This window comes from Hibiscus syriacus, unplaced genomic scaffold, assembly GCF_006381635.1.
Source record: "Hibiscus syriacus cultivar Baekdansim isolate YM2019G1 unplaced genomic scaffold, ASM638163v2 tig00110930_pilon, whole genome shotgun sequence".
Lineage (NCBI taxonomy): Eukaryota > Viridiplantae > Streptophyta > Magnoliopsida > Malvales > Malvaceae > Hibiscus > Hibiscus syriacus.
In genome coordinates, this window is record NW_024062917.1 from 358411 (window position 1) to 383958 (window position 25548).

General features: G+C 33.6%; 4 protein-coding genes and 2 pseudogenes across 4 annotated transcripts; 5 read left to right on the forward strand and 1 right to left on the reverse strand.

Annotated features, from left to right (window-relative positions):
- Positions 1 to 71: 71 nt before the first annotated feature.
- Positions 72 to 1565, forward strand: LOC120146547 (annotated as a pseudogene).
- Positions 1566 to 6270: 4705 nt separating this feature from the next.
- On the reverse strand, positions 6271 to 7095 carry LOC120146617 (dof zinc finger protein DOF3.5-like). Its single transcript, XM_039160131.1, has one exon. The coding sequence runs from the start codon at positions 7093 to 7095 to the stop codon at positions 6271 to 6273; it is 825 nt and encodes a 274-aa protein (XP_039016062.1).
- A 2530-nt stretch (positions 7096 to 9625) lies between these two features.
- On the forward strand, positions 9626 to 11592 carry LOC120146658 (annotated as a pseudogene).
- A 2328-nt stretch (positions 11593 to 13920) lies between these two features.
- On the forward strand, positions 13921 to 15871 carry LOC120146624 (syntaxin-121-like). Its single transcript, XM_039160133.1, has 2 exons — positions 13921 to 14604; positions 15009 to 15871. The coding sequence occupies exons 1-2, from the start codon at positions 14046 to 14048 to the stop codon at positions 15437 to 15439; spliced, it is 990 nt and encodes a 329-aa protein (XP_039016064.1). The 5' UTR covers positions 13921 to 14045; the 3' UTR covers positions 15440 to 15871.
- A 1871-nt stretch (positions 15872 to 17742) lies between these two features.
- On the forward strand, positions 17743 to 18474 carry LOC120146587 (RING-H2 finger protein ATL70-like). The gene has a single exon (XM_039160108.1). It carries the CDS (start codon positions 17877 to 17879, stop codon positions 18387 to 18389), a length of 513 nt encoding a protein of 170 aa, XP_039016039.1. The 5' UTR covers positions 17743 to 17876; the 3' UTR covers positions 18390 to 18474.
- Positions 18475 to 21481: 3007 nt separating this feature from the next.
- Positions 21482 to 22536, forward strand: LOC120146659 (uncharacterized protein At3g28850-like). Its single transcript, XM_039160164.1, has one exon. The coding sequence runs from the start codon at positions 21482 to 21484 to the stop codon at positions 22508 to 22510; it is 1029 nt and encodes a 342-aa protein (XP_039016095.1). The 3' UTR covers positions 22511 to 22536.
- Positions 22537 to 25548: the final 3012 nt, after the last annotated feature.

Below are 25548 nucleotides of genomic sequence, written 5' to 3' on the forward strand. Positions count from 1 at the left end.
CTATGAATGTCCACACGCATATATAATCCATCTCCAACCTCCCCTTCTTCAAACTTCGAATCAATTCTCAACTGATCCTTTAAACAAATCAACTTTTCTTTTTTCTTGTTTGGGTTGTTCTTGGATTTATTAATCTTCGTTTCTTCAAGCTTCTTGGTTGATTTCTACAATGGACGATATTGATGTTCCTCCGTTCTTCATCTGCCCAATCTCTCTTGAGATTATGAAGGATCCCGTCACGGTTTCAACGGGGATTACATACGACAGGGAGAGCATCGAGAAATGGTTGTTTTCAGGGAAGAACACCACATGTCCGGTTACGAAGCAAGTTATTTCGGACTGTGAACTTACCCCAAACCATACTCTTAGGAGATTGATTCAATCTTGGTGCATGTTAAACGCTTCGCATGGAATCGAAAGGATTCCAACGCCAAAGCCACCCATCAGCAAAGTTCAGATAATCAAGCTTCTCAACGATGCCAAGTCACCGCAGCAACAAATCAAGTGTCTCAAGAGCCTACAATCAATAGCTTCTGAGAATGCTACAAACAAAAGGTGCATTGAATCTTCAGGCGCTGTTGATTTCTTGGCTTCCATGGTCAGTAATCATGACTATTCAGCAGTTGAAGGGTCATTACAATACGAGTTTGAGTCAATGAGACCAACTGATGAAGCTTTAGGCATTCTCTACAATCTCCAACTCTCAGAAGCTTCTCTCCACAATCTATTGGGAGAAAATGGTGATTTCATAGTGTCCTTAACGAGAGTAATGCAACGCGGAAGCTACAATTCTCGGGCTTATGCAGTACTGTTGTTGAAGTCGATGGTGGAGGTAGCCGATCCGATGCAACTCACCAACTTGAGACCTGAACTATTCATCGAATTAACCGGAGTTCTGCATGATCAAATATCAAAGCAGGCCTCAAAAACTTGTCTTCAATTGCTGGCTGATATTTGTCCATGGGGAAGAAACAGGATCAAGGCAGCCGAAGCTGGAGTGGTACCAGTCTTGATCGACTTGCTTCTCGATTCATCATTAGAGAGAAGGGCTTGAGAGATGATACTAACAGTGCTGGATGCAGTGTGTGGATGCGCCGAAGGCCGGTCGGAGCTGCTACAGCATGGGGCAGGGGTAGCCATTGTTTCAAAGAAGATACTTAGGGTTTCTCAGGTTGCAAGTGAAAGGGCAGTGAGGATTTTGCTGTCCATTTCCAAGTTCTGTGGTACCACCATGGTTCTTCAAGAAATGTTGCAATTAGGGGTGGTGGCTAAATTGTGCTTGGTGCTTCAAATGGATTGCGGGTTCAAGACTAAAGAGAAGGCCAGAGAGGTGCTCAAATTGCATGCTAGAGTCTGGAAGAGCTCTCCTTGTGTACCAAGCACTCTGCTCTCTTCTTATCCAGCTTGATTCTAGAGTTTCGTGTTTTGTCAGTCATCCATACTTGTGTACATATGATTTTTCATAGATAAAACTCTGTTGCAATAGCAGTTACATACATGGGCAAAGAAACTAGTGCCCTTTCACAGTAAATGTATAAATTTCATGGCAAAGATTATTTTCCCCATTTTCCTTCTTTTGATTGTTACTTGAAATAGTTGGGATCTAAATGAGTTCATGGGAGTTGTTAAAGAGTTCATTATTTTGATGATAGTCGAAGAATAGCTGAGAAGATTAATTATTTTGTTTAAGTGGTTAATTAAGGGGAAAATGAAAAAAAATTAAAAAACGGCAAATCAATGACAAATAGAGCAGTGTTGATGACAAAAATGGAATTGTGATGATTGTTGGTGGAGAATTGCATCCGGTTGTTTCATAGAAGAGAAGGGGAGAGCGGTTGGACTAAGAATGATGATGAACGATGAGAGAAATAGAGAGGGAATCTGAGAGAGAGATCTCCTTCATCAGCTTTGTATAATGACATATATAAGATCTTATATGTAGTGTCAGACTAGTGTGAAACTTAAAATGATAATAGTTATCTGTAAATCAATAAACTAAATAGATTTGACTGTTAAATATTAAATTATTTTAAATATTAAATTAGATTATATATTATATGCATCTACCAAAGGTCACATAAAAAATTTATAATTATTAAAAAAATATGAAATTTTACGGGGTTCGAGGAACTCTAGAAGATATAGAATTCCAGAGATACCAAAGAACTATATCAAACCACAAGTAATGACCTCTTTTATTATTATTTTTCTCACCAATTTTTTGAGAATAATTTATAGAAAATTAATTTAATTGAACCATCCATTTCCTTTATTTTTTTTATAAACTATATGTTCATTCATTTCCTTCTTGGAGTAAACATTCTTTTTTTAGATATGCACATATTAATAAATAAGTTAGGTATTATTTATTAACTTGTACCTTATTTTTCTATTATTTATAACCTTGTACTAATATTATATAGATGACTAAGCCTTATGGGTTTTGGAGTCGTCCCCACCAGATGTCGAGAAAAAAAAGTATGAACAAAGAAAAAAACATTAAAAAGAAATTAGCAGAGACAAAAATGGAAGGCGATAAAGACTGAGGTGGAGAAAGACGAGTTAAAGGCAGCGTTGGGTGGGCCGGTGGCGGCTTCGGTGGGGGCGGGAGTTCAGCGGTCACTACTTTCAATATTAATTTTGGTGAGGTCAACCATGGTTCCTGGATCAGTTATTCTCATTGAGCGTTTGAGAAAGTAACGTCCTTTCACATTCATAGGCATGCCGATTCAGCGTTGAATAGGATCCTGAAGCCCCAAATCTTTTACCTTTTTTCTTAAATAACATTCTTCCTCATTTTACTACTCGTCCCTTCTACAGTTTTCCCGTAATACTTTGAAACATAAGGTTTCACAATTCCAATTAATTATTCACAATCACATCATTAAATAAGATAAACGATAAATAACAAACCCTAAAATAAAAATCCTAAAATCTAAACATTAAAATTATAAAACTGTAAACTCTAAATGTTAAATTCAAAATTCTAAAAACCAACATTTAATTGGTCTAATGGGACGAGACACTAGATCTCTTAAGCAATATTAAGGATTCAAATCCTGTTATTTGCAAATGGAGCAAATTGGATTGGGAGGGTCGTCCTCGCGACTACAGTATCCGTTGTAAATTAGTCCATCAACATATCGGATATCAATGATTATATAAAAAAATACCTAAAACGCTAAAACCCTAAAATCATACAACTTTAAATTTGAATCCTAAACACCAAAACTCTAAAACCATAAATCTTAAAATCCTAAACCCTAAACCCTAAAATGTTAAAACATAATCCCTCAAATATAAATCATGAATCATAAGCCCTATAATATAAATTAAAAACTCTAAATCATTAACTTGTAAAATCCTAAAACCTTGAACAGAAGCCAAAAACCTTAAACATTAGACCTTAAACCCTAAAAATCTCTTCTTGATTTCACTACTTGTCCCTTTTACAGTTTTCTCATACTAGTTTGAAACAAAAAGGTTTTACGATTTATTTATCACTTGAATAAAAATATTTAAAGAGCTTAAATTTAATATAAATAATTTTATTTATAAAAACAAAATTCTATAAGTTTATGTATGTTATAATATAATTTTGACATTGTTTTTTTGTGATTAAGTTCAACAATCTTATTTAGCAATAAATCTTAAGCTTCTACGAATTATAGTTGAATATCTGATCTATTTTTCTTTTTGAATTCATATATGAAAATCAGAATATTTAATTCCGTAAATATACAATATTTGTATTATATATATTTTTTACAACCCATGTTTTATTATAACTCATAAAACATAGAATTGCATTAAAATTGAAATGCACTTTTTTTTAACTTCCGAGACTAAATTAATTAATAAAAATAGAGTCTAATATTTGAATTCCCTTCATTCATTTGTTTGTTTATTTTCATAACCAAAAAAGAATAATAATATGAGAGAAAATGGGTACGGTCAATCTCAACGGCTAACCCAGCTAATAGAGCAACATGCAAGGCACTGATTGCACATGGTGTTAAGGCCACCAGAAGCAGTGGCTCACCGTCCGACGACTATTCTGTTCCACGTGATCAGCAATCGTCCACGCCTGTCATCATGAGATTAATTGATCCCCACGCCGTCGACCACCGACGCTAAATTGAGAAGCATCCGCCTTGACAATTATTAATTAATTAATTAATTATTAAAAAAGAAGCCCTACCAATCAGCTAACTCTACGTAGATTTTTACGTATACAGTTCGATTATTTAACATTAAAAGTTTTAATGAACTCATCAATTAACTTCAATGATAAAACAGAAGGTTATTATAGGTCTTTAATTTGAACAGTTGTGTCTATTATATACATTGTCAATAAATTAACAAAGTTCTATAAACTATCTTATAATGACTCTATAGACTATTGAAAAAATTAATAGTTGCTTATCGCTATTTTGAGAGATTTGTGATTTATTAACTATTGTATCATTCAGAGTAGGATGCACATTTTATTGGGTCGATGCAAAAATTTTGAGTTATTCGAATTGACGAGCCTTATTTTATAATTTAAACTTTATTTGAAATCTTTTTGAGTAGAATAAAGTCGATTTGAGTTGTTCGAGCTTTTTTTTAAATTTAATTGTAAATATTTATAATATTATGATATTATTTAATTTCAATTTAAATGATTTTCTATAACCATATACAATACATATATATTTCTTTATGATTTTTCATATGCGATGCATATATCATATAGAGTCGAGGGACTCAACTCGAACTTAAAAATAAATCTACTCATTACTAAAACTTTTGAGTTATTAGAGTTACATTTTATAACTCAACTCAACTCGAATTTGAATTTTTTTTAGTTGAGTCAAGTTTATAAAATTATGACTCAAAATCAATTTGATTCAAGTTTATAAAATTAAGTCGAATCAAGTTTTGCTCACCCATATTTCGGAGTTGGATTTTGATAAAATAATCTTAGAGTTTTTTTCCTAATTTTTTAAAAATACGAATTAAAGTTAAATATTTAATGAGAAATTTCAAAAAAAAAATAAAGGAATTTAATATAAAAATATTTTTTTTAAAAATAAAAGAGCAAAATTATAATTTTGGAAAATTTGAGGAATTAAATACAATTTTTTTCTCAAAATTTTGGAGGGACGACGGGCCTCTAAACCCAATATCATCCATTTTTGGTATCATTTATCATTTACTAGAATATACTTGCGTATCATGTTTCATAAAACTGTATTAAGTTTTAAATATGATAAAATGATTTAATTCCTAAAATTACATATAGATTTAAAAGTACTAAATTATTGCAACAAAACTATGTATATTATGAAATAAATTAAAATATTAAAAAAATAATGTCAAGAAAAATAAAATAAACACAAAATAAATATATGTGAAATTATATATAAATTGAATGACTAGTTTGTTAAAAAAAAATTAGATATCACCTGTAATAGTTATACATGAAAAATGAAGAGTACACCATGGAACATGTAATTATTTCTCTAAATTTAATCACTATGACAAATAAAATATACAAATTATTATAAATTAAAATATGGTATGAAATATTTTTTAAAAATTTAGTCATAAATCATACAAAACACGACATAACGTAAAAAAATATATAAACATAACTCAGATATATTTCATTTTTTTAAGTTTTCCGACAAATATTTAGTAAATATCATAATTATCTTTGTGAATATAATTAACGATTAAGCTTACTTGTATGTAATTAGGATTCATTAAACATACAAGTGTCAACTAGAAGTGGAAAATTCAAGTTTGCAGCATATATACATACAGGGAAAGTTAGCTGTAAATGACGCTTCTTATGTCTTCTTTAAACCTGGAAAAATGCAAGGTGAAGGTTGGTTTAGCCTTTGCATTGAGAGGCTAGAGAGAAGGATTTAAATGAACCCTTGGAAATTCAGACTGGATCTATTCAATGATGTTGATCATTTAGGATCTGCAATTATGTAAGTAACTAGGTTGATCAGAAAAATAGCTAAAGAATGTACTCCACCAGTGTTGCTGGTGAATTCATTGGATACTTCCTGTTACTATATCTATATATATCTGCTTCCATTCTTTAATCAAATACTGGCTTACCACAAAAGAAGGTAAACAAGTATAATTTGTTCATATGCTGGTATTATTTCATCTCAATTTTTTCCATCTGTACATGTCTATAAAAGAAGAAGCAAAAATAGGGGGGAAAATTACTGATATTGCAGATGGGGGTAGTGCATGCATATGGTTTCCTCAAGTCCTGGTGAAAGTATCATCACTAGACAAATCAAATGGGCTCCAGTTACCAAACAGCAGATTTGGGTCGTGAGTGTCTGCAGGTTCTAGAAGTACTGGCTCTTGAGTTGCTTGCAAGGAATGAGAATTTGGCCACAGTAAATATTCTTGACAAGATAAATCATCACCTGGCAAAGGCGGCAACGCATATTTGCTTGTTTCATGACCCGTACATTGTTGAACTCCATCTTGATGCTTGTGAACTGATTCTAATCCAGAATAGTATATTTGATCATTGTTGCTCAAATGATTTTCCATGGACAAATCGGACTGCGCTAGGCATTCATTGAGACCATTCTCTCCTGGTAGCTGAAGATTCGATTCCACATTTATGAACTCTTTAGATGGATCGAACTCGCTAGGAAATCCCGGCACATCGAAACCAGACGTGTTTTCCGGTTGTTTGTTATTCAAAAAGTTTGCGAAAACGAGTGCCAGATCAATATGAGAACCATCAGACATTGCTGAGGAGCTATTAGACTCAGATAAGGTATTCACTTTGTGATCGTAATGAGGAACTAAACCGCTTGACAAACACTTGGAGGGGACATGACCATCAGTCGGCATCCTTAGTAACGACTTACCTCTTCGGTTCTTGCGGCAGCCACCTCCGACTGGCACGTTCCGAAGGGACCCTCCTTTAGTCCAATATCTTCTACAGCCTTTGCAGAAGTACCTCGGTTGTGTCAAGCTGTAATTGTTGTAATAGCAGAATTTGGTATTGGAAGAGCCACACCTCGGACAATTCGGTGATACCTCCACACTAGACTTCCATCTCTCCATAACAAATTGCCTTCAACTCCGTATCCTTCATCAAGAAAGCTACCGGCCAAACACACTGGGGAGTAGGATATAGAAAAGGAAATGCGTGAGAAAGCTTGGTTAAATCTGTTGCTGAGCACGCATGAATGCTTATGGGGTCATGGGAATGGAGTTATAGGAAGCAAATGCCTGGAGAGGCACAATCAGGTTTTCTTCCGTAGCAGACAACCTTCCCCGGTGAATAGCTGAGTGGGAGATTATAAAAAAAAACAGATGCACAATGGCAATGCACGTGGGTGGTCGTTCCTTGCACAAGGAATATTTCTTTAGTCCCTAGATTGGTAACTTCAAGAGAGGATTATCTGGGATCATGCGCTTCTTGGATCATGTACCATTTTTACAGATTTCATGAATGTGCATGTGATGAGAATGTTGAACAATATGAACACACTTCTCTGGAAACCGCCATCTCTGAGCGGCTTCTGGTTCTATGCATACAACATTTGCTAGCATGATCCTCGATAGGGCATGCTAAAAACGGTGAACGAAAAGTTAAAGTATACATTTCCGGTGATCTTCAGCCATTGCTGCTGACCAGGTAGCTGAGTGACTGAATCTTTTGTCTAGAAAAATAAAGATTCTAAAGATACAATCCTTCTATAATATCCCAAAATAGTGACAGATTCAAAAATATTTTTGAACTAGACGCACATATATTAATCACATAAATTTTTTATTCAAGATGAGCACAAATAAAATTTTAAGATGAACACAATTAATAAAATAGGTAAAAATTCGGATTTCAAAATGAATACGTACCCACCCTATACCTTGAATGAATCCTCCACCATCCTCAAATATGTTCTATCTGAATCCAAATAACACAACTTGATAAAAATTAAAAAGGAGAAATAGGCTATGGAATATTTAAACAATTTTGTTAATTTATTTATTTTATTTTAAAATTTAGTTTCTTATATCTCTTTTACAACTATGTTTACGACAAGTTGACAGTTAGCACAATTCAATCAAAAATATTATCACCCACTTTTTGTAAGTGAGAAATAATCATTAATTTACTTTTTTAATTTTCAATCAATTATTTTCAAACTATAATTATTTTTAATGAATTGTAATTATAGAATTACAATATAATTACAATTGATTGAATTGAAAAAAATTTGATATTTATAATTACAATATAAGTACCTTAAACTATGTAGTATAAATGGATGATTATTTACACATATTTTCAAAAAAAAAAACAATTACAATCAATCAATACAATAAAAATCGGATAAATTGATACACGAAATAAATACGAGATAATATTTCAAGAACTATGGATAATGATCCACACATGTTGAGAATAAAATTTATATTAAGAATCCATAAATACTAAATTTACACATAATTTGACCGTAAAATATAAACATTATTATTTTCAATAAAATCAAAAATAATCTATAAATCTAATTTAGATAAAATGACTTATTTAAAAATAAAATATTACTATTTACTTTCATTCATGGATTTTTTTTACTTTAACAATTGTTTTGGTTTGTTTGAAAAAGTATTGTAAAGATGAAAAGCAAATTGTAAATGGCAAACTAGAAGTTAATTAACCTTCCAAACTTGGTTATATGTATTTATGAGAAGAGCAAATTGATTTAAGCCATGAGTCTAACACTATGACTATGTTGAACACGAATATGAATTACAATTATCATACTACACACAACAACGATAAATATTTATATAAATAACACGTGTCAAAAAAATATGAATAGGACAATAATATATTTATATTTTCATATACTAAAATCTATGTAATATAACCTATTAACGTTTCGAATTTTATATTAAAAATTAAAATCTTAAACACAATTATAATATAAATAATATTATGAACACTTAAAAAAACGGATGGATGGTTTTGTTAGAAGGCCTTTGTCTTTTTCCTTTAGATAAATAATGCATTTAGTGACTCAATTATCATTTTAGATATGTTTTGTTTATCCAATTATTTTCTTTCGAAATCATCATTAATATTACGTTTTGATTTTAGTTTGGTCACCTGCTGTAAAAAAATTAACAGTGATGCTGATATATAATCATAAGTTAATGTCATGTCATAATTGAAAAAAAATCATGTCAGTAATTCTATTAAATTTTTAACGAATGACTAAAATGAAACCAAAACATAATGTTAATAATTATTTTGAAAAAAATAATTGAATGACCTTAACGAACCAAAATAATAGTCGGGTGACTAATACGTTTACCCAATTTCTTTTTCTTCTTTTGCATAGTGATTAACAAGAGTTCTAGGATGTATTTGATTGTTTTGCATTCATCATTAATAAGGACAGACGTTACCATTGTTGTATGCTGAATTTCCAAGAAGATATCACATCGTTGCTGCATTGTTTTCAACAGTTTGTTTGTTTTCATTTCAATACCATCAACCAAAAAGCAAAAAAAATTCCATGAGTATATTTAAATCTGAACCCAGTCCGCCGGTTATGAGGAACAGTACTCAAACCAAACCATGTCTGCAATCCCATGTTATCGTCTTCACCATCTAAATGCTCAATACTATTTTATCATCATCATCCATCTTTTTCTTCCATTTGCGAATCCTGTGTCTTTTAATATAACTAGTTTCGCTGCTTCGGCAAATAACATAGTTTACGAAGGAGATGCCTATCCTTCACTTGGAAATATCGAACTCAACACCGTAGCTTATTTATGCCGTGTTGGTCGGGGGGTATACTCGGAGCCTATTCGCATATGGGATTCATCCACCGGAACACTTGCAGACTTCGCCACCCAATTCTCCTTCACCATCAACACCAGAAATGTGTCTATTTATGGCAATGGATTTGCATTTTTCCTAGCTCCTGTGGGCTACCAAATACCACCCAATTCCGCGGGTGGGTATCTTGGGTTATTGAATAGCAGCACCACGGATGCCTTTCCCCACCTCAGGTGGTCTCAGTTGAGTTTGACAGCTATGTTAATGAAGATTGGGATCCATCAACACAACATGTTGGGATCAATAACAACTCCATGAGGTCAGTTGTTTCTGCCCAATGGGATGCCGGCTCAAACAGTGGAAAAGTGGCTAACGTTTGGATTACTTACAATGCCACTACAAAAAACCTGAGTGTGTTTTGGACATATGATGAACACCCTGTTTTTATGGGAAACTCTTCTCTTTCTTGTGTGATTGATCTAAAGAAAACTCTCCCACAGTGGGTTCAAATTGGGTTTTCAGCAGGTACAGGCCAGTACACGGAATACAACACCATTAAATCATGGAAATTCACTTCAAATCTCGAAACCAAGCCTAGTAAAGGGAACAACATAAGAACAAATGTGATTGTGCTTGCTCCAGTTTGTTCAGTCGTGTTGTTGCTTTGCCTATTTACAGGTTGGTTCTTCCTCCGGCGGCCAAAGAAGGGCAATCCATGTTGGTCACCGCAGAACAGGATGCGGGGCAGCAATCGGGCTGTAGACGGGAAAGGTCATAATATTAATGGAGGAGGTATACCAAAAATATTTTCGTACCAACAACTATTTAAAGCTACCAATGGTTTTGGAGAAGACAAAAGATTGGGCCGAGGAGCGTCGGCACATGTTTATAAAGGAGAATTGTACGATCATACCGTAGTTGCTGTGAAGAGAATATTTGCCGAATCCGAGAGTTTTTTTATCAACGAACTAAATGTAATAAGTCGTTTAAAACATCGGAACTTGGTGGGGTTCATCGGTTATTGTCATGAACAAAACCAACTATTACTTGTTTATGAGTACATGCCAAACGGCTGCCTTGACAGTCATCTTCATGGAGACAAACCAACACTTTCTTGGCATACAAGGCATAAGATAGCTATTGAATTGGCATTAGCTCTTAACTATCTTCATGAAGGCGCAGAGCAGTGTGTCATCCATAGAGATATCAAATCAGATAATGTGTTGCTAGACCTGGACTTCACAACCAAGCTCGCCGATTTCGGGGTTTCGAAGCTTGTGGAGCGGGGACAGAGGACTCAAACAACGAGGATTATCGGGACATATGGATACTTAGCACCGGAATACTTGCGAGAAGGAAAAGCTCGCAAAGAAACAGACATGTATAGCTTTGGGATTGTGCTGTTGGAAATTTGCTGTGGGAGAAAACCTAATCGAAGGGGCACTCTGGTTAGGTTGGTGTGGCAGTTATACCTTGCTGGCTGTGTCGTTGATGCTGCGGATGCAAGGTTAGAAAATTTCGACGAAAATGAAATGCGATGCTTGATGACAGTGGGATTATGGTGTGCTAATCCTAATGAAAGGCAAAGGCCTAATGCAGGGGAAGTTCTCAAAGTTCTTCAGAAGGAATCTCCATTGCCGGAACTTCCACAAGATATGTATCCACCTCCTTTACCAACACTTCAAATCAATACCTTAGGCTCAGATCAGCTGATTGAGGATCAAGATGAAGTGTTAGTTCAAGAATCAACCAATTGTTGAAAAACATGATAATACCAATCAAGATTATGCAGAAAAGCTGTCTTCACCACTAAATGCTAATGATACCACTTCACACGAGCAATTCAGCCGTTTCCATTGCCATATTTATCGAAAGTTCTCCTTCCATTTCCTCATGCAATTTCACTTGGCGTCAGTTGTTCCAATTCATAATAAATTGAATACAGAATGCAGTTCATAAATAATTCAAAGGAGAATTGATGGTAGAAAACGGAGGATGGTAGGATGAAAATAAACTGTGATACAGTGATTATTAGGTGAACCAACCAACATTTTCATTGGTTTGTTTGCACCTCTCATTTATGATGGATTCAAATTAAATTCGCAACAAAACTCTTTGGCATCATTACGATTGAAAAATAATCCCTAAGATACTATTTTATTGAGTCCATCAATTATTAAAAATGGTCCATTGACTATAGGGATTTGCTTTGTTGAGTCCATCGATTATTAAAAGTTACAAAATAGTCACTCGACTATTCATTATGTTCTAAACTCGTCTTTTTCCGCTAAAAAATTAACAGTCGTCAAAGTTGGACGTTAACATGCTAACCGAGATATGATAGTCGTTTGAGATTATGAGATCAGTTTTTATCATATCTCAATCAACAGGTTAACGTCTAGCTCAAATTGTCGTCATTTTTTTAACAAAAAATGACAATTTTGGAACATAATGAATAGGCAATGAACTATGTTGTAACTTTTAATAGTCGGAGACTCAATACAAGGCCCAACTTGTATTTATGTATGTGTGTTTGTATGTATAATTTATTAATGTATATATATCATTTATTTATTAGTACTTAAAATTATATTTTTTGTCGAAATTGACTCATAATTATTTTTATTTTTTGTAATTTACTCCATATTATATAAATTACATCATAAACTTCAAACCCTATAACTTATATCAGGAATTCATAATCTCTTAACCTATAAACTTTTTTTCACCAATTTTTCAAATGAATGTAATTTAGTTCATTTTGATATTAATTTCAACTTTACATTTTACAATTGTTTTAATTTGATCCTTGCATGTTGTTTAGTTTATTTAAATTTAAATTTCAGTTTGTAATTTTATGTTTGTTCAATTTAGTCCTTAAAATTATATTTTTATCCAAAATTAACACATATTTATTTCTTTTTTTTTTGTAATTTACTCCGAAACCTATAAATCACATCATAAACTACATTTCAAAAACCTATAAAATATATCATAATCTCCAAATCCTATAAACTTTTGTTCACCAACTTTGCAAATGAAAATAATTTAGTCCATTTTTATATTAATTTCAGCTTTACATTTTTACAATTGTTTCAATTTGATCCATGTGTTTTTTTAATTTATTTAAATTTTAGTTTGTAATTTAATTTTTGTTCAATTTAGTCCTTAAAATTATATTTTTATCCAAAATTAGCCCGTAATTATTTTTATTTTTTATAATTTACTCTAAACCATATACAATTACAAGTTACATTCAGACGACCATGAAAGGAGAAAAATAATTCACCCGAAAATGACCTAACTTGAAGTTCATCCGAAACTAATATTACTCGACCTGGATTTTATCAGTCAATGATGTAACATAAACTGAACGAGAATCGACCTAAAGTCTATCTGAACCTAAATTAACCTGATATTTAACTAATTCAGACTCAAACCATTTTGATCTAAACTGATATTGATCCGACCTGAAATTAACTCTGCTTAAATTTGAATTGAATCTGATTTAAAATATACCTAAAAATAACTCGAACTCAAGTTGACCCAGATCTAGACCCAACCTAATATGAGTCGAAATCATTGAATTGATGTGACATAATTTATATTTAATTTGATATAATATAATATGATCCGACTTGAAACATAAACAGTTATTTGAATTTTACATTCCTAACTTGCTCCACACTTTATAAATGTTGAGCGCTTCACTAGTAAAATAATGGCGAAAGGCGATCCTTCCAATTTCAGAAACCAAAAACAAGATCGAAATCGAAGATAGGTAGGAAATTAAATCAATCAAATTCCCAAAATTTTCCCTACGCGTTTTCTTCCGTCGTTTAACATTCAAATTTACTGGAACAGCAACAGGGTTACCCGGTTTACATTCTTTGACCTTTCTTTGCTTCCACCTTCCAAGATGCTTCCTTTTTATCTTTTCAAAGAATAGAAAAGAACAACATTAACAGTTACCTAAAATGAAATTGGATTTTTAGTTTATGATTCGACTTGTCAAATCCCTTGTTGTCGAAATTTCCCACCTTCCTATAATCATTGTTTTTCAACGTTTGTACCCATATCTCAATATCTCTTGAAAAAATGGATTCAGTGACTTGATTACATACACCAAACACCTTCCCATATTAAAATCATTTCCTTGGGATACAACCAACGCTTTTAAAGCCTTGAAGAGATTTTAATAAGGAAACCAACCATGAACAATCTATTCTCGTCTTCTTTCTCTCGCTTCCGAAGCGAAGAATCCTCCCCCGATCACCACCACGCAGTCCAGATGTCGGAATCGTCTTCCACCCCCCGCGGTGTCAACCTCGATAAGTTCTTCGACGATGTCGAGTCCATCAAAGACGAGCTGAAGGAACTCGAGAGGCTCAACGAAGACCTCTCCTCATCTCACGAGCAAAGCAAGACGTTGCACAACGCGAAAGCTGTGAGGGATTTAAGAGCCAAGATGGATGGTGACGTATCCATGGCGTTGAAAAAGGCCAAGCTCATCAAAGTTCGCCTGGAAGCGCTGGACCGGTCCAACGCGGCTAACAGGAGCTTGCCTGGCTGTGGACTGGGCTCTTCCTCCGACCGGACGAGGACTTCGGTTGTGAACGGCTTGAGAAAGAAGTTGAAGGATTCTATGGAAAGTTTCAATGAACTGAGGGAGAGGATCTCGTCTGAGTACAGAGATACTGTTCAGAGAAGATATTTTACAGTTACCGGAGAAAACCCAGATGACAAGACTCTTGATCTTTTAATTTCAACAGGTCAGTTCCCCCTTTTTGGTACTTATGAAAGCATGTTATTCAATCTGAGCTTTATTCAAGGGGATTTTCTTTTTCATTCCATAAAGTTCATATTCTTTACAAGATTCTGACAATTTTTCAAATCCTTTTCGTTTGGTTAATTGATATGTTTTAATTGGGGATGATTATTATTTAAGCTAAGTGATTACTTGTTAAATAGTTATATGAAAATTTTGGCTGCAATCTGTAAATTTTCCAAACATGTATATATATAGATTGAATTTCTTTTATATGTTTAATTAACAATTCAAACTTGCAAATCGTAATTATAAAGCATGGGGTATTTGAGAAAGCTGTATTGCATTTCTTGTGCAAGAGAAATATGAACAACATTTGGGAACTTGTTTTGTGTTAACATTTTGCAGGGGAGAGTGAGACATTCTTGCAAAAAGCTATTCAAGAACAAGGAAGAGGAAGAATTTTGGACACGATCAATGAGATTCAAGAAAGACATGATGCTGTGAAGGATTTAGAGAGGAATCTCAAGGAGTTACACCAAGTTTTCATGGACATGGCAGTGCTGGTTCAGGCTCAAGGTGAGCAATTGGATGACATTGAGAGCCAAGTGAACCGAGCTAATTCGTTTGTGAGAGGTGGAACCGAGCGGTTGCAAACAGCTAGAAATTACCAGAAAAATACCCGGAAATGGACTTGTTATGCTATCATAATTTTGCTGGTCATCATCTTGTTTGTGGTTTTATTCACCGTGAGACCATGGGAAAACAATGGCGGCAGCAGCAACGGCAACAACAGTCCAACTCCAACGACACCGGCAACAACTCCACCTCCACCTTAAAAAGTTGCTTTGATCTGCATCAATCAGAGTGTTAGCTATGCAGTATTGTTATTTGAGACTATAGTTTTTTTCATTTCCCTTTTTATTTTTTGGATTAGTTTTAATGAATCTATATGCTAGTCGAAAACTTGATGCGCTGAGACATTTGATTGAATTGCTTTGAGCACCCCAGTCTCCATTACATAACATTTGTTGTTGAGTGGGAAAGCAGGGGACACACAGGGCTGCAGATTGGAGTTGGGAAAGGGATGCCATCATTTCTTTCCTGCATTCTGATACGATTTCTTGGAGTCAGATACACCATTTTGATTGTTGATTCTTTCTTGTAACTAGCAATATTTTTTGTTAGATTTTTCTTGGTTTTGCTACATATATTGTTTACATGTTCCGATAGGTATATGAATATAGATATAGACAGATGCCATTGTTATTTCTATGCTTGTTTATAAATAAAATTTAGTTCTTTTGGTTGAATTTAAATATCCACTCACCTAATCTTCAATCCAAAAGGAAAACTGTCTGTTTATTCATGAAAAAATAATTTAGTATCCTACCTTACTTTTTTCTTTCATTTTTAATCTCAAGGCCTCTTCTCTCGGCCTCGTCGTCGTCGGATGTTGCACGGCCCCATCTGACCCTCTCTCCCTCTTTTTTACCTTTAGTTTTTAGTTGTCCCTCTCTTCTCTCGTGTTTGGTCGCTTTGGAGAGGTCACTTGGCCTGCTCGATATGCGTTTCTTTCTTCCGACGTCTTTTGGATCCTTCTTGAGGGTCATTTTATATTGGGATAAAGGGCGTTCCCTCCATTGACAGAAGTTTTGGATGTTTCCTTTTTTTTCCCCTTTTTTTTCATTTTTATGTCGATCTTGTTTTGTTCGCGTTTTGTGTCTTCCAGGTTTGACGGGTCATCATGGTGCAGGAAGATGCCCCTTCCCTGCGTATAGTGTCTCTCATTGGTGTGGCTTGCCACTCTCTCTCCATCAGTCATTGGGTTCCGATTAAATCTCTGATCGTTTCTTTCTCCCCGTCTATCGTCTTCTTTGCTTCTCTTCATCATCGGTACATTGGATATACTTAGCAGGTCTCCTCCGCTGTCACTTCTCCAACGATCAAAACCTTCGGAGTAGTGGGGCTTCCTTTGGAGTAACTCCTTTGAACCTCCGAAATAACAAAACCTTTGAAGGAGCTCCTTTGTCGATCAAAAGTTTGAGTTTAACATTCTCTAACCAGGCAAGACTCTTGGACAGTCGTACGGGATTCCAATTCTACTGTCAGAGGACTATAGTAATTTTTTCTGCCTTCCTATTGATAGCGATCATAACAATTAATTTAAAATCAAATTCTATAACAATAAAACTTTATCTAAAAGTTATTTTTAATAAAATTAATTTAAAAATCAAATTCTATAACATTCTCTAATGAGTAAAACATATTATATTGTTAGTATTAAAAGTTATTTTTAATTTAAAATAATTTAAAATCAAATTCTATAACAATTAATTAAAAAATTAAAAACCTAAATGGATTTGGAAAAGGCTTATAGATCATGTATTTAGAAATATTCATGTATTGACTTGCGAAACCATTAAAAATAACATTACATGCGTGTTTATTTTATTTTATTAAATGAGGAGATATAACATTTTAAAGATAAATGTTAGGATTTACACTCATATAAATTAAGATCATATGAATATCTTTGATTATTCGGTCTAATAAATCTTTCTATTCTTTCTACCATTTATAAACTTTAGATAAAAATTAGCGACCCATGTTTTTTCCCCCACAAATATGATACGACCAACACTAAATCTGAATTATGGGTTTCTTTTTGTAGTTTAAAGTGTTGTTCAATTCCCGTAATTATTTATTTATAACACCGCCTCCATGCAAGTGGTTGAAACCTCTAATTCTTCTGAATTGTCTCGTGAGGAAACCAAAGTCTTCTCGTGACGAAGAATTGTTGGAATAAAATTGATCATGGATCTGGAACGTCCTTTACTTGTGAAAGATCAAGCCATGCGTACTAATTCCACACAACATTAACACTACTTAATTCTTATGCAAATGCAGGGAACGTGGAGACTTTAGTCGGAAGAGAAGGAGACGTTAACTCAAATCAAACCACACATTATACCTTACGATTACATCAGAACCGTTGACTTCTAAAAACTACCAGACAAACCAGTGATCCCTCAAAATCTTAAAATATAACAAATTCACATGTATGGCTATGCATATCCCTTGCTTTACTTAAATAACAATTGCATCTTCCCTTAATTAAAACTCCACCAGTTTTCGTCTCTCTCTCTCTCTCACGGTTGACTTTTGAAAATCCACATCAAATAAACCATTTCTTTGGGACACTTCCATGGCTGACCAACCCCAATTTTTTCATCTCTCAAATCACTTGTTCCTCTTCTCCTCTCAATCTGGATCATGAACACCACATCGGGCTCGCATGATGACGAACTTCTAGGATCCAAAAACATTGGTAGCTTTGGATATGGCATAGGGGTGTCAGTTGGAATCCTCCTCCTTATCACCACCATCACTTTGGCTTCCTATTTCTGCACCAGGACTCGACCGTCGCAAGAAGTGCGGTCTAGGAGGACCAGACAGGAGCCTAATATCGATCCCGATAGCTTCGTTGTCGACGTAGGCCTTGATGAGGATACCATAAAGAGCTACCCAAAGCTGCTTTACTCGGAGGCGAAGCTCCAGAAGAAAGATTCTACAGCTTCATGTTGTTCCATATGCTTGGCGGATTACAAAAGCAGTGACATGCTAAGGTTTTTGCCCGACTGCAACCACCTATTCCATGTCAAGTGTGTTGACCTTTGGTTGCGATTGAACCCGACATGTCCGGTTTGCCGGACATCTCCGATCCCAACACCCTTGTCAACGCCGCTTGCGGAGGTGGTTCCGTTGTCAAGCAGACAAGGCGGTTGATGTCAACAAAAGTGTTAGTTCTACATTTGCTCAATTCCTCATCATTATTCACTCAATGTAAAATTGTTACAAGGCAAAAGATCTTTCCATAACAATTTTTTTTTCTTCTTCTGGATTTCGGATTGTAATTCAAACACTTTGTTACTGATACAAATGCAATATAGTTGTAGGAATCATATCAATCTTATAACTCTGAGAGGAAAAACAAAGTGATACATAAATGATACCAAGGAAACTAATAAAATATGCAGATGAATTATTAAGTTTGATGTTTAAAAAATTAATGTGCACTAATAATAAAATGTCCACGTGACGTTGCAAGTGAGCATTCGACTCAAATGGATATGGATTTAGAATATATATATTCAATTTCTTAAAGTTTTTTTTATAAAAAAAACATGTCATGTTTAATATCATGATTCATGAAATATGAGCTTGAAGATTGATGACAACAACATTGCATCTTAAATTTCAAAATAAAAAAAGGGGAAAAAGCACCAAATGAGGCGTGACAATTGAAATTTGATAGGGAGGAAACACAAGAATTGCCCCAAAGTATAATTGCCCCAAAGTCAAAGGTGACGGTAAAATGACAAAGCAAAATAACAAGCCAGAAAGAAGTCAAAATCAAAAGGATGCTGAAGATGGTCACTTTAACCATTAGAATTTTTTTTAAATGTCATACTTGAAATCATGGTTTTCAGAACCGGACCGGTTAGTGAACCGGTCATGCTACTGGTTCAACCGATCGAATCGGTCCGACCGTCGGAAGAACCGGACGACGTCATAATTATTTAAAAAATTAAATAAAAATACCAAAAATATTTAATAAAAAATAATTTTTTATATCACAAGTCATATTCAAAGCAAGTCATAACATATATAAGTTAAAAACCATAAAATCAAGTGAAACAAAATGATTCAAATTAACTACAACATAATATTTAAGGTAAAACATATTAAATAATAAATATAATTATATAACTATAATTAAAAAATAAATTTGGGGTTAAAAGAATCATAACAAAATTATATTGTTTGGTTTAATTTAAAAAAAAAATCTCACATGGCTAAGAAACATAGAAGAGCATCCCAAAAGTCTAAAGAGTAAAAATATGAGAACAAAACAATCTCACATTGCTAAGAAACATAGAAGCGCATCACAACTAACTTCTATAAATAATAGAGGTAATTTAGCATTCAAAATCATGGACCCTTTTGGTGAGCATTGAGTGAACTATTCTTTCACTTCAATCAAGCTCGAATTTTAGGCTTCAATCGAGCTTCTAAATTTTTTTTGAGTTCAAGCCTTTTTGAGTTCAAGTTTCAATATTATATTTCGAGTTTGAGTTGAACTTGATAATTTTTAGCTTGTGAGTTTGAGTTGAGTTGAACTTACTTTTAAAGTTTTCAAGTTCAAGTCGAGCTCAGCAATACTCGAGTTCGACTTGGCTCATTTAACAAACGACGTTGTTTGGTTTAATTTTTTTTAAAAAAAACAAAAATCCCGTTTTTTCCCGATTTTTCCCGGTTTTCAGCCGGTCCGGTTTGAACGGTTTAGCGATTCTGGCCGGTTCACTAATAGCGGTTCAATCGGTTTAGATTGAACCGGACTAAACAATGATTCCCGGTTGAACCAGCCGGTCCAATCCGATTTTAAAACAGAGCTTGAAATTACACATGACCTTCTTTTTCTCGTAAATGGATAATTGTATTATTTATTACGAATACCATCATTAAGTACATTAGTGGTGATACATTTAGGTGCTCATGTTTAAACCATATAGCATTATTACGAGTAGGATTCTCATTTCACTCGCATTCGATGGGTTTGGTTCAATTTGATTTAGTCGGGTTGATTTTTTATTTTAGAAATTTGGATTCATATTGGATTTTTTCAAGGGTGAGATAGGATCAAGTTGGGTTTGAATTTAGGGTGAAAGAAATTCGATCTAATATCATAATTATCTGTTATATATTTAGAGATAATTATAATAATACATAGTCTTTAATTTTTTTCAATTAAGTCATTATTTTATCTAATAAAAAGAATTATATATATATAGGTTGGGTTGGGTGCAGAATTTGACCTAAAAGATCAAATTAGGTGGGATCTCTTAAACTCGGGCAGGTTTAGGCGGAAGGTTTTAATTTTTGGATCGGGTTCAAGTGACTTAAAAGAATAATATGTCCATATTGACCTCTTGCTAACACGCCCAATGCACCAATCATGCTTGCCTTGTTGTATGCTCTATCAATGTTGACGTTAATGCACCCATTCATATATCTATTCCAAGTGACTTCTCTCGGCTATCAGAGGAGTGGATTGGTACATGTTCTCACACCAAGAAATTTATTCACTGATTGTTCTGAAATTACCTCTCAATATTAGAATTTGATTCCATTTTCTTAGAAAAGACGTTCCTCTTTGAGCAATGTGTTAGAAAATAAATAATAATACCAATGCAGATAATTTTGTAAAGGTTCAAGAAGTTGAGATTTCACCTGAACCAATCGCTAGAGGGAAGCCTGCGACCTTCAGTATCTCTGCAACAACAGGTAAACTGATCAACATTTTCCAGTAAATATATTCGTTACTTGATGTTAGGTGTTATGATTTGATGTTGGAGACTGTATGTGTTTGTATATACAACATTGGTTTGCAGGGTGTCTTGTAGTTCCGGAACTCGATACGATTTGTTGTTGGCCGATAGCTTTGTGTCTCGTCCGATGATTGATGATGGTATTTGTAGTCATGCAACCAAAATCAATGGCGTTTTTAGCTTTTGTTTGAAGATGGCTTGTATCTTTCTTTCTTTCTTTCTTTCCTTTTTTTTCTTTCCCTTTTTTTCTTTCCTTTTTTTTTTGATAATCAGAAGGTAGAAGAACAGCATCACAATAAGGGCTATAATTATAAAACTAATGGCGACTGGGATATCGTTTTCGTTCAACTCTTACAATTCTCTTCATACACATTATTTGCAGCCTTGCAGGTAGGGTAGGGGCCTGGTTGTATGATGCTTGCTCCTCCCCTTATGCCATGAAGAGGCAACCAAAAATGTTGGTTATGTGGTCAGGTTGAGTGGACTCCAATGGTGAAAGGTACCCCACTTTTAAAAGCAACCAACAAACACCCTTTTCGGTTTACAGTTCCCACTTTTCATGAAATAAGAGAATCTCCATCATCCCATTTTCCTCACCAATATCTACTCTCTTTGTCTTTCTCAGTCAAAATTTCATTCTCTTCCATGCTATCCCTTCTCAATTTCTTCAAGTGGTTCCAATGCATTTGTAGGGGTTTCTTGTATCTCATCGCTGTCATAGGAGATGAAAGGCGTGAAGGGAAGATTTCTAAAGAAACCCAAATTCATACTATATGCTCTTCGAAACAGGACTCAGTCCTTCAGCTTAACCAATCAGTTTACAAGGAAAAAGACTGCAAAAGCAACAAAATCAATGCCCCGGAATCAGTAGTCAATTTTAAAGATCAACGGGATGAAGAAACCGAGTTGGAATTCGATGTCGGAGATCAAGGCATAGTGCCTAGAGAGGATGATTCTCGGCTTCCAATCTCTTCAAAGACCATTATCAATGATGAGCATAGCACACAAGAAGTGAAAGAGGACAATGAAGAACATCCAGTGTTATCAGATTTTGAAGAGAAATGTCCACCAGGAGGAGAAGATTCAGTGGTTTTCTACACAACAAGTCTAAGGGGAATCAGAAAAACATTCGAAGATTGCAGCAGTATAAGGTTTCTTTTAGACAGTTTCAAGATATTGGTCCAGGAGAGAGATGTTTCAATGGACATGAGATTCAGGGAAGAACTTTGGAGGATATCAGGTGGCAGAGTTGTCCCTCCAAAGCTGTTCATCAAGGGAAGAGACATTGGAGGAGCCGACGAAGTTTTTCGACTTCACGAACAAGGAAACCTGAAGAAGCTCCTGGAAGGGATACCTTCAAATTGCATGTGTACTAATTGTGCCAACATCGGGTTCCTGGTCTGCTCAAATTGCAATGGAAGCTGCAAGGTTTTTGCAGAAAAAGAAGGTGATGAATTGTGCATGAAATGCCCTGATTGTAATGAGAATGGATTGGTTAAATGCCCTGTGTGCTGCTGAAATGTCTACTTACTATAATTTTATCTTCTTTTTTTTGCTTGCCTTATCTAGCATTTTCTTACTTAGAATCAAATTGTGGTTGTTAAGCTTTCAAGTCCTATTAGAACGTATGATGAACCAACTACAAATTTCCTTCAACTGGTATAATGCTATTACTTTTTACTTTTGCTTTCCTGTGTTTACTTCTTTTCTTTCTCGAATGCATGTAAAGCAAAAAGGTTGCATTTAACTTTTACCATAATTTTAGGGTAAAAGTTTAAAAAAAGTTGGTAATGGTATCAATCAGTAGGGGACTAAAATCCAACAATATTTCACTTTTCAAAAGAGTAAAAGAATAAAGGATTTGTGGAAAACCAACCAATTCCTTTCAGTTCCTTCTAATCTCTAAAAGTAAAAATAAATTCAAGTCTTAATCAACCAAACCTAAATAAGTTGGGATCTCGACCTCATTTAAGGAATTAAAAGAAGAAGAAAAAATACCGCCGGATGAATGTTTGGTAATATCTAGGGTCCAAGTGAATAGAACGTTCAATGAACTATTCGTATAATGTTCGTTTGTTAAGTTAAATAAATAAGTATGAATAAAAAAATTATGTTCATTTAATATACGAACGAACACGAACAGAGGTGGGTTTGTTTCATTTATGAACACGAACAGAGGTGTGTTTGTTTCATTTATGTTCACGAACAAACTCGTTTATGAGCTCGTTTATAAACTCGATCATTTATGTTCATGAACAAAGTTGTTTACTCAATTCTCCTTTTCCTTTTTTTTTACATTTTAAATATTGGTGAAGATAGATATTAAATTAAGCACATGGTAAAAGTTAAAATTTAAACTGTGAATTTTAAGAAGTTTAAGCACTAATGACGTAATTTTATCATTTTTCTTTGGCTTGCAAATGAAAATGTAAAAATAAAAATTGAACATATAAACAAACGATAAATGGACACGCTTGTGAGCATATAAACGAACACGCTCGCAAACAATAAATAAATAAACATGAACACCTTCAAAAATTAATAAATGAACAAAAACACAATATTAAAAATTTAAATGAACACAAACCGAACAAGAACACCTTCAAAAATAAACAAACGAACACGAACATAACATTGTTAGTTCAAACTCGGTTCACTTACACCCCTAATAATATCCAAAGAAGCATGCAAAAAGGATTTGTGGAATTTATGATATTATTTTACAAGTATATACCTTCCTGGACATTGATATTTTATGAAAATGAAGCATTGTGAGTAACAGGTTGTTGCTTAAGGTGAAGTTTAAGTTATAAAGAGATATCATAGACTGAGAACAGAGGAAGGTACGACTTATGAGCTGTGAGGTTGTAAATAATTTTCCCTTACTGCTTTTACCTTAAAAGCTCACCGAAGACAACTTGATTAATTTCTTAGTCAGCTTTAAGTAACATTAATAATATGTACCAATTAAGGTCTTGATTCAACTGTAAAAATGCACATTAAATTTTAGGGTTAAATATACAAATGATGTCCTAATTATAGGACACTATTTTGTTGAGTTCTCAAATTATTAAAAGTTAAAATAGTCTCTTAACTATAGGACGTTGCTTTTTTGAGTCTTGCAGGTCATCTGAGGTAGACATTAATACGTTGACTGAGATATGATAAAATTCGATCCCAAAATTGTTTAAGATGTATTTTTTGGATCGACTGTCCATTTACAATATATTGTCGAGTCAATGCTTAAAAGATTATATTGTCGGGCCAATACTTGAAAGCAACGACGTCGCCAATAGACATTATTAAAATATGATTTTATCATATCTTATTCAACAGTTAATGTCCAGCTCAGACGGCTACTAAATTTTTAACAAAGAAATAAAGTTCAGAACATATGAATAGTCGAGTGATAATTTTGTAATTTTTAGGACTCAACAAAACATCTTATAATCGAAAGACTACTTTATAATATTTAATAATCGATAAATTCAACAAAACGATACCTTACGGTCGAAAGATTATTTGCGAAATTTACCTAAGTTTTAATTGCCAGAGTTTTAGTTTTATGTTTACTCAATTGTTGGTTTCTGGTGAAGAAGAGACAAGTAACAAATGTTTGATTATTAGAATTGATCTGAATATGTGGAATTGGGTTCCAAATGGTTATTCGTCGGGCCAACTCTGATAAGGGCTCAAATTATTAATATTTGATTTATTAATTAGTTGATTTAAATAAAATATTATAATAATTTATTAATTAAATAATTAATTTCATCCATTTTTTATAACATTAAATATAAACATTATTTAAAGGATTTAATTTAATTAAATAATCGTTCACTAAATTTTGTTTTTATTTACATTTTAGAAACGGTTTTAAAACGATTGTAGGTCATGCGACTACATTTGTTAGAGTCAATTGCCATTGTGGGCATTATTGACTTCATTCATCATGCCTGCCCGACTGACTCCAGGTTGAGGGGGTCCATACTTTTACTTTTTTTAAAAAAAAAATTCCATTTATCATATAAGAATCATTTATCTTTTATTCATATATATTTTCGGGAAAAAATTATTTTCTACTGATCTTATCGTGTAAAATCTGGAAATATATTAGAAAAATAGAATAAACTTAAATGCGACACGTATAGGCCGTAAATGTCATTATCCACTAGGATAGTAGAATCTAAACAACTTTCTAGCTTATGGACACTGACGATACCACGTCACCCAAATTTATTACATGACTTAATTTTCTTCTAACCTACGCTTTCCTATTTCATATTTTTGGCTTATATTACAAACAAGCACTAAAGTATACCCTCTTTTTATTTATCGAAATATATATTTTTTATCAAAATAAACACATAAAATATTTCATCTTTTTTATCTACGTTATGAAAAACAGTTAACACATGAAATTGATTAAAAAATATTTTAAATATTTATATAAAAAATTAAAGTATTTGTTTGATAAAAATATTTTGATATTTATTTTAACAAAAAAAAATAACTTAGATACTTTAAATGTGTTTTATCATAGACGAACAACTTTA